Genomic DNA, 10,416 nt, shown 5'->3' with positions numbered 1-10,416 from the left:
TTTTTAATTTCTTCTCATAAAAAATACAAATTGTCAAAATATTTTTGCATGTGAAACCTTTTCCCATACAAAACCAGCGAAAAGGCCTAAATTTGTGTGAAAAGTGGGTGCACATTTGTGGCCAGAACGTTGGCATTGAAAAGTTGAACGTTGACAAAAAAAAAGACCGATCTCCTTACCCAGAAACCAGACTATACTTTCCCGAAGGTTTTCGGTGCGCTGAATTCAAATCTGGCCACAGAATTGCTCATCACATCAGGATTTTAAGATATTCTTCTGACCTATAAGTTCAAAAATCACGGTTTTTGGGCACATTTGAGCTACTGTAACTCGATGAAAAAAATTTCTATTAAGCTGGCATTTCAGGGTACTATTTTATATATATTTATATAAGGAAAATTTGAAAGTTAGGGGGGAGGATCGAGTACCCCCCTGCCCCTACCTGGCTACGCCCATGTGAACTAGTACTTTTACTGACTGGTTTGGCTTTTCACTGCACACGGCGATGGCACATACATAGAGATAGTTTTCGCTTAACAAAACTGAGAACCCCGGTTCGAATCGCAGCGGACGAAATTTTTTATTTATTTATTTTTAAGTGACTAGTCGCTTTTTAAACCCGTTCGGGTATAAAGTTGAAGAATTAGTCTCTTCATAGGACATGCTCGAACAAAAGCGAACGGTTCATTCCATATGAAGAGATCAAAAGTGGTATTAGTCGCATGTCCTTTGCAAATGCTCCCGGAGTCATCTCGGATTAGTCGCATTTTTTGCAGGGTAGCATTCAGACATTAATATGCACACACATACACACATATGCACTAGCATTCCTGAAGGAAAGATTGGTCCAATTGCTCGAAAAATATAGTCGTAGGTATAGTAGTTTTGTATCTAGACCAAAGATAGTCCAAAAATTTAAAGCAATGTAATATAAAACAGGTGAATTGTACTAAAAGTGGTCCGAATGTAATGCATAAGGTAAAGGTAAAGGTAAAAAGGTAAGGCGATCTTAAACTGGTGACAATGTCATGCAGTAGCGGACAACGGGTACAATTAACGACTTGCTTATATGTAGGCACTTAGTTAACAAATTTTCATGTGCGACGTTGGCATGCAGAGAGAGTGTCCGCTTAGAGAATCTGAGAACCCCGGTTCGAATAGCAGCTGGCGCAAGTTTTAATTTTGGTTTTTTCCCCCTCAAAAGCGGACAATTGGTCCGAGCCTAATACATTCAATGTTAAAAGTAAATAGAATTTTTCATGTTGTTGGAGCAACCTTTGGACTACTTACAATCACTTGCAGTGTAGTTTGTGGTGTGCTCTAAGTCTATTCCGGGATCCTACAGGGATACTATGTATCGCTTGGAATCGTTTCCGAATTCTGAGTCATTTTATTAAAAGTTGCCATGTATGTAGTTTGTTTACATGGTCTATAATATATATGTATGTACATACTTTTTAAATCCGTCTCGCAATTATTATTTTCAACACTTTTAATGTACATAATTAAAATAATTAACTATAATTTTAAAATGCTACAGACCTAAGGGCGAAAGGCCCATTGTTCGTTATCAGTGTGCTATACTCTTCTTAGTTCTCCCATGTTCTTTAGCTGCCGATCACCGCTGAGTAAATCACTTGCGCTCAACATCGACCAAGGAAATGTCTGTATTTCGCCAATTGAGATTTAATTAAAATACTAAAAATCGAGCGACAGTCCCACCATAATAACAGTCGTCAACATTTCTCCGATGTGGATAGGTGCAGAATACAGTTTGTCTTCATACCCATAGCATTTGATAGTTTGTATTTACTTAGTTGTTGCTTTTAATGCATAGTTAAATTTATCACTTCGTATTGTCAGTATGGCGGCATCGTTGAGAGATATATAAGCGTAATCAATATAAATTTCTATAGAGAAGAAGAAACGGGTAATCTGATTGTCTGGCTAACTAAAGAATTGTCAGTTAATATACCACATATGTATGTATGTAGGTGGACATTAATGTGAATGTGTGCTTGTGTGTTAAGGCTTACATGTTTACATACATAGTATATCACTAGTGAATCCCTCAACGTCCTCTGCTGCGCCAATCGAATTTGTCTCGTATGATATTTTTCCAGCGATAACGTCACACAACGCCATATATCGTACGTCGCACTTCTCAGCATCAATCGGCTGGCTTATCATTAAAATAGACTATATACATAGCGGCGCAGTTAGTAAAAAAACAAAATACACAATCAATTCTTAAATATGAACGATACTTTGAATATATACATATATGTACATACAATCAAACGCGTAAAGTAAATGTGCACGTCGTTAATTAGAGCGATCGGATGATTTTCTACAAAGCAGCAAAAAAAAAAATCCATCACTAAGAAAATACAATAAAAACAAAACAAAAAGCCACATACGAACAAACATATGTACATACATAATTTAATACGAGGGGATATTGCAAATTATACAAAATCTAGCAGTTAAACGAGAAAATGCTAACTTCAGTGCTTAACTTTGTGCAAGGTGCTGTGGAGCTGTCCTCCATTGGTTGTGTTGAGGTGGCATCAGTGGTTCTGATCGTCTACTATATCTACGCCAAAACAAGGTAATTAAGTCGAATTGAGCGCAGTGTCACTCCAAGTTCAATATCGTTTATTGTTTATAAATCACAACCGGTGCAGTTTTTAGTAGTTTGGGCAATTGATGAATTCGTAAATTTGTATACATATCTATGTACTATGTATGTACATACATACATAAGAGCGAGCTATGTACATATGAATGTAGATACATACATATGTATGTATTTATAGGTAAGTATGCAAATGCCCTGAATTCAAATTGATTGCTATGTAGGCAATTTTGTTTTTACTTTGCGATTTGCCACTATCTTTTATCTATTTTTTATTTATTTCCTTTGTTCATTAAGTTTCTTATGTTTATTCAAGTATGTAGAAATAACAAAATATATACATACATACATACATACATATATGTGTATATAAGTAAGTATTTATGCTCTTCATACGTACATATATGTATATGTACATATACGTTTATAAACCATGCATGCGTACAGTGGCGTAGCTAAGAAGGAGCCAAAGTGGCGGCTGTCCCTGACGTAATGGCAAAAACACTGTCATTTATTTGAATTCAAATTTCCACAGTCGTATCTTTCACGGACAAACCAAAGAGCATATTTGCGTTTGTTTACTCATTTCCAGTAAAATCTGATTAGATAGCTAGAATTGCGACAGAGTTGCATTGGCTTCAATTTATCATCTTTATTCAGTGAAATCGCTGGATAAATGGTTATTGTGTTAGCCACATAAAAACAAAACGTTGAAAATTATTGAAATCGGACTAAAATTACTCCCACTTTTCATATAACGGTAAATGTCAGTAATTCTTGAAACTTCGATATTTCAAAATTTAAGGACGCTAATTTACTCAAAATTGTTACTAACAACAATCCCTTGAAATAAGTAACATTATTATAGAAATTTGGAAAGTGTGATACCGCCCACAATTAACCATTTAAGTTTATCTCATTAAATATAACTGAACATACTATCGAAATTGTTAGAAATAGGGGTAAAACCACTCTTCTTACCATGTAACGGTAGTTTTCGGAAAGGTGAAAACTATATTTAATACTTGCGCCGGGTATTTAATGTTCAGCTCCACCCGAACTTAACCTTTTTTGCTTGTTTTACCCATTACCGGGTTTTACACGGGCCAAGTATTGAATTAAATTCTGCTTGTACATATGCATCTGTATCGTCAACTGGTTTCAAGTTTCTTGCTTTGCTTTTGACATTTTCGTGGTTTCCCATTTAAGAACCAAAAACTGGAATTCAACAAAATTTAAGCGTGTAAAAGAAAATAGAAAACGCAAAGGAGAATGAACCAGAATTGCTTTATTTAATTAAAGTAATTAAGTTAAAAAAAAAAACTAGTTTAAATATCTCTTTGGAACCATACTATGGAAGAAACTATTGATATAAGCCAGGGTTACTAAAATTTTGGAAATTCTTGTCTTACCGTTTGATACTTTGAATGGATAAATAATCATCTAGAAGTCGGGGTACGGTTCGGCTATTTATACAATGATTTGGGTTCTTGTAGCACACGCTTTAAATATGGAGCTTTCCGTAAATTTGGGAGTGAATTCTATGCAAAATACTGTGGCTACGCCGAAGTTGGACTGATGAAAGTTTTTGTAATATACATATATAGTTTTCTTTACATTTATAAGCGATTTGTTCTTCTACGATTGGGAATTTTAGGTTTTTATTTTATCGGTTTAAAATATTTTAAAAATCGCAGAGAAAGGATATAGTTACTGAAAATCGCTATATAGCAATTGCTAATTATTCAGGAACTAAATAAAAGTAAGAAGTTTATATAAATAGCTTATTCAATACATTTTAAAATTATCCGATACTTTCGATAGTTTCAATGCAAACTATCGAAAACATCGAATTGGATGACTATCGATAGTTTTACACTCTAACGCAAAAGATATAGGGGATGGCATAGCCGGAGTTATATTCACAATAAATGTTGTATACCTTTCACGGTAGGAGAGGGGTTTTCGCCCTCTTCTCCGGCGACACAGAAAGACAATTCTCATTAGCAAGGCTTATAATCCGTAAGCGCTGCCGAAGGCAAAAGCAAGCGCAACCAGGTGGTGGATCTAACAACAAGACATATTTTCAATGGCTTGGAAGAAGCTGTTACTGCATTAACTGGTTTCAGAACCAGTTCTTCAGGCATAGTAGGAGTTATAGCTTGTGGCTCAACAATTCCACCAGAAGCTGATCTAGATGCGTCCATAGTAGCCATGGCTATAATTGCAACTGCATCAGAATCCATAATTTTCCCCAAAATATGTAAAATTAACCAATTTTACTATAAACGCTCATTAAGTACCGCATCGAAGAAGTAGGCGGATTTCAGCGAGCCCGGAAGAACAACTGGTACGATGAGGAGTGTCAGGAAGCTGTAGAGAAAAAAGATGCCGCCTACAGGGCCACGCTGCGATCAGGCGCAACACGCGCTATGTGGGACCGCTATATGGATCTGAAGAGGAAAGCGAGACATATTTGCCGCAATAAGAAGAGAGAGGCCGAAATACTTGTGCGAAGAGCTTGAAACGCTGGCCGTCAGGAAGAATGCCCGAAAATTTTACCAGAGAGTTAGACGACTTACGGAAGGTTTCAAGACCAGGGCGTACTTCTGTTAGAACAACAATGGCGACCTAGTTACCGATGTTCAGAACGTACTTAAATTATGGAGGGAACACTTTTCCACGCTATTGAGTGGTAGCAGCACGGAAAGTTGTGAAGAAGAAGAACCCGAGCCCCCAGTCGATGATGACGGAGTCGATGTTCCTCCGCCTGACCATGACGAGGTACGAATAGCAATAACGCGGCAGAAAAACAACAAAGCTGCTGGAGCTGACAGCCTGTCAGCTGAGCTATTCAAGTTCGGTGGCGAGGAATTGATAAGGTGCATGCATCAACTCTTATGCAGAATATGGTCAGATGCACGCATGCCCGAAGACTGGAATTTAGATGTGATCTGCCCAATCTACAAGAAAGGCGACCCCGCCATTCGCGCCAACTACTACAGCATCAGCCTTCTAAGCATAGGTTACAAGGTCTTATCGAGCGGCCTGGAAAATCCACCATAGACCAGGTATTCACAATAAGCCAAATCTTGGAAAAGACCCGCGCGAAAAGAATCGACACTCACCACCTATTCGTCGACTTTAAAGCCGCTTTCGGCAGCGCTAAAAGGAGTTGCCTATACGCCGCTATGTCTGAATTTGGCATACGGCTGTGTAAAATAACTTTCAGCAATACCACCAGCTTCGTCAGAATTGGGAAAGAGCTCTCCGATCCGTACGCCACCAAACGGGGCTTCAGACAGGGCGACTCTCTTTCATGTGACTTCTTTAATCTGATGTTGGAGAAGATAATACGAGCTGCAGAACTGAATTGCTCAGGAACAATTTACTACAAGAGCGTGCAATTGCTGGATTACGCCGATGACATCGATATCATCGGTATCAAAAACCGCGAAGTCTGTTCTGCCTTTTCCACGTTGGATAAGGAAGCAAAGCGAATGGGTCTGGTAGTAAACGAGGACAAGACGAAGTATCTACAGTCATCAAACAAACAGTCAGCACATTCGCGCCTTGGCACCCACGTCAGTGCTGACAGTTATAATTTCGAGAAAGTAGAGAATTTCGTTTACTTGGGAACCAGCATTAACACCGATAATAATGTCAACATTGAAATTCAACGCAGAATAACTCTTGCCAACAAGTGCCACTTTGGACTGAGTAGGCAATTCAGGAGTAAAGTCCTCTCTTGACGTACGAAAACCACACTCTATAAGTCACTCATCATGCCCATGCTGGTATATGGCGCAGAAGCATGGGCAATGACAACATCCGATGGGGCGGCTCTTTTAGTATTCGAGAGAAAGTTTTTGCTGAAGATTTAGGGGCCTTTACGTGTTGGCGATGGCGAGTACCGCAGACGATGGAACGATGAGCTGTATGAGCTTTACAACGACATGTAAATAGTACAGCGAATTAAAATGCAGCGGCTCCGCTGGCTTGGTCATGTCGTTCGAATGGACACCGACGCTCCGGCTCTGAAAGTATTCAACTCGGAACCCGCTGGTGGTAGCAGAGGCAGAGGAATGCCCCCACTGAGATGGTGGGTGGAGGCGGAGAAGGACTTGGCTTGACTTGGCATTTCCGATTGGCGCCAGTTGGTACAGAAAAAAAAGAAACGACTGACGTGCTTTGTTGAACTCGGCCAAAATCGCTTACAGGCTAACCTAATATTCGCGGCTTGCGTTTTGGTACGCACGCCGTAGAATTTTTTTTCTGCGTCACCCTAAATTGGCTTGCGTGCGTTTGTATTTGATTTCATTGAGTGAAATGTCAAATCAAAATGTCACGCAGAACAAAAATTGGAAATTGAGTTAGCTTCGTACGCACGCCGTTCAATTTCGGCTGGTCCCATACAAGTTGTATGCGCAACGTGCGTGAATATTAGGTTAGCCTGTTAGGCGGTTACTGCGCCAAATAAGAAGAAGAAGAGACTATAAACAAGCACATGAATATTGTTTTTTTAATTCCTTTCTACTTTGTTTTCCTTCATACAGCTGACTTCGAAAAATAACTGATAGCTGGCAATGCTGCACATTTTTCCGCCAGGGATTGCAGCATATCGATTTTTCGTTTTTCGTAACGTAGCTACGAATTACGAATTACGAAAATTCGGGTTCCAGAATAAGGGTGTATTTCTTTGTCATATAATTTTATTCGCGTAAGGTCTTGCAGATGACTATCACGAATGGAATTGCGCAATTCGCACTAAGATTTTTCCAAAAAAATTTCCCTCTTCCTAATGGTAAATTGAAATATAAGCGCATTCTCTGCAATTCATCACGGCGGCCTGGGTTCAATTGTAAAAAAGTGAGCTGTGCATTTAACCACATCCTCCTACTGACATGTATTTCGACTCGCTGAATACGAATCTGAGTTCTGTTTGACACGTACAAGTCCAAGTCCCTCAAGTTTCGAATGATAACATTTTTAAAAATTTATCCACCATATTGGATTTTAAACCCTGATTGAAGTGGCCGCATGAACTAGAGGATACGAAGGGTGTGCAAATACACCAACGCCAATCGGTTAAAACAGTTTTGTCCTGCTTAGATTCTCCATTCAGATAGCGATGACAAGGAACGATATTTTCAAAGTGAAGGACTTAACCATATATTTTTTCTTAATTTTTACGAAATTTGGCATGCCTAAGAAATAATGGTGCAAAATTCCGAAATCATTTTTCTTTATAATTTTTTGAAGTTATTATTGCCATATTTTCTGAGAAACTTACTACGCTTTGTAATCTTCTGTACATACATACATACATACATATGCACATATGCCCTGAATTAAAATTTTATGAGAAAGGTCCAAAAGCTATTTAAAATCTAATCTAAAGTAGTTTAATCAATCACCAAAATTTTTTTTATTAGTCAGGTTTTTAAATTGTTAGTGTTGTCATAGTATTTATAGTGTTCACTAAAAAGTTGGTATTTATATTTGTAGTAAATTTTTCGACTGGCTTTCAGAAATTAGGAAAATATGCTTGTTTGTGATATAAGGATTTCATTTCCAGTTTCAATCGGATGTGAGTTGAACTGACTCGGAAGTAAATATACATGTTTTTACCAAAGATTCGGATTCTGCGGATAAAAATAATTATAACTTTAAATAAATAAAATAACTTTTGTCCGAAACTTTGTTCTGGAATCGAATTCCGGTTAAAATATTGCATTTCCGGTCTGTTCGGTCAGTCGGTAATACGACAGAGCATCCCACATTTAGTAACTCAAATTTTTTCGTTTTCCAATTAAAACATTTTCACTCATTTAAGCAGTCAAAAACTGGCCCTAAGTGATTGCAAATGCAGTTGTAGTAAATATAATGCTGGATTGCACTTTGTTTTGATGTTTTTAAGCATTAAATTGTAGCAAGTGTCGATGGAACTTTAATTAAAACTACAGTTTAAACTGCTATTTACAATGAAGTTATGTCCCACAGTGTCGCCTACGATTAAATTGTAGGAACGCAAAAGTGTAAACAAAACAAACGATACAATTAATTTTCCTTTGTTTTTTCATACATATTCAACGTCTATGATTCTGTAGGAGATTGTAATTATTTGAAAAAAAAAAATGTTTCGATAATTTGTCGTTTACTATATAATCGCAAATATGGCTTGATATGTTTGTACTCTGCCTCTTGACGGTATAGACTTTGGATTATAAGAGTCTTTTTTCTGGCTTAAATACATCCATATGAAATGTATGTATGCATGTCTGTAAGTTTGTGTGTGAGCTTCCATGGTGGCAATTTAATAACTCAAAGGCGTTTGGGTGTTTGTACTTTGTTATTAAACACTTGAGAGGAACTATAAAAACGTCGATAAGCTAATTTAAACAATAGAAACTAGGCATTAACTTTTGACGCACTTAATTATGTTATAATTGCATTATAAACTGATTAGTGCAATATGTAGATTATTACACTTTTTAATCTTTAACCATTTATATGATTAAAGTTAACGTTTTTCGAATTTGAACTTAGTACCGTTGTTTTTCAGACAAATCAATTATTATCAAATTATTGATAATAAAGAGTTTTATGATCTCTAATAAATACATATCGAGCCCTAACTGCGAGAAAAACATAAGCGACATTTTTTTTTTGCTTTTTGAGGCAGACATGCATCTGGTAGATCCTCTAGGAGCTAGGGAAATCTTGACTGTAATAGGGAACTTACTCCTACAAGGTCAATTTCTTTTTGACTGTGCGCGCAAAGCATAGGAGAATCCTATGTGTAAATCTAAGCAAATTGGCTGAAGAAACCATGCGTCTAAAAACAATTTGAAGTTTGCCAAATTGCCAAAATTCGTTTCGAAGAAAATGTGAAAACGTTCACTGTTGCGCCCTCTGGATTCTCCATACCAAAAAAAAACTCAGTGCGTGTAGTCCCTACGCGCGGAAGAAGTAAAACTTAATAGAGGAATTTCAGAAAGAAAGAAATGTGCGATATACATACACATGTACATATTTTCTAATACACTAAATACATATTTATTTTAATTTTTTTAACGGGCTTTAATTTTTTATTTTTTATAGCCAATTGCTAAGTTTAATTATTATTTTCGGCTGAGAAAGCATGCATATCTACAATATTACCTGGTAACTAAAGTAAGATATGAAAAGTTTTATTTCAATATTATTAATATTTCTAGAAAAACTGCATCAATGGTAGTCGCTCCTTTGGTTGTTGGAACATTTCTACCAATAACCATTTCCCATTAAAATTTTTCTTTGAAAAATTTTGTCAGTTCATCATATTCGGCCAGCGAAAAGTTGACATTGAAATCTCCTGCGAGAATTAAAGGTCGATCACAACAGTCTACTTATTTGTATATTCATCTTCATCTTCATCTTCACCTTCATCTTCATCTTCATCTTCACCTTCATCTTCATCATCATCTTCATCTTCATCTTCATCTTCATCTTCATCTTCATCTTCATCTTCATCTTCATCTTCATCTTCATCTTCATCTTCATCTTCATCTTCATCTTCGTCTTCATCTTCATCTTCATTTCACCTCCATCTTCATCATCTTCATCATCTTCATCAACATCATCTTCATCATCTTCATCATCTTCATCTTTACCTTTATCTGTATCTGTATCTGTATCTGTATCTGTATCTGTATCTGTATCTGTATCTGTATCTGTATCTGTATCTGTATCTGTATCTGTATCTGTATCTGTATCTGTATCTGTATCTGTATCTG

General features: G+C 36.9%; 1 protein-coding gene across 3 annotated transcripts in view; it reads left to right on the top strand.

Moving 5' to 3' along the window:
• The first annotated feature begins 1,643 nt into the window (after positions 1 to 1,643).
• LOC118737694 (glycerol-3-phosphate acyltransferase 1, mitochondrial) overlaps positions 1,644 to 10,416 on the top strand; it is a 23,792-nt gene continuing 15,019 nt past the window's right edge. The window contains exon 1 of one of the 3 annotated variants that reach the window (XM_036468389.1): positions 1,644 to 2,611. In XM_036468389.1, the coding sequence (XP_036324282.1) occupies positions 2,499 to 2,611 (113 nt within the window). In that variant the 5' untranslated portion in view covers positions 1,644 to 2,498. The remainder of the gene's footprint in view (positions 2,612 to 10,416) is intronic. The other 2 variants (XM_036468390.1, XM_036468392.1) reach the window with 2 other exon arrangements.

The sequence above is a fragment of the Rhagoletis pomonella genome, unplaced genomic scaffold, assembly GCF_013731165.1.
Source record: "Rhagoletis pomonella isolate Grant_MI unplaced genomic scaffold, Rhpom_1.0 Rhpom_scaffold_00004, whole genome shotgun sequence".
NCBI classification, from domain to species: domain Eukaryota; kingdom Metazoa; phylum Arthropoda; class Insecta; order Diptera; family Tephritidae; genus Rhagoletis; species Rhagoletis pomonella.
The sequence above is the reverse complement of the archived record's forward strand: the minus strand, read 5'-3'. Positions and strand labels throughout refer to the sequence as shown.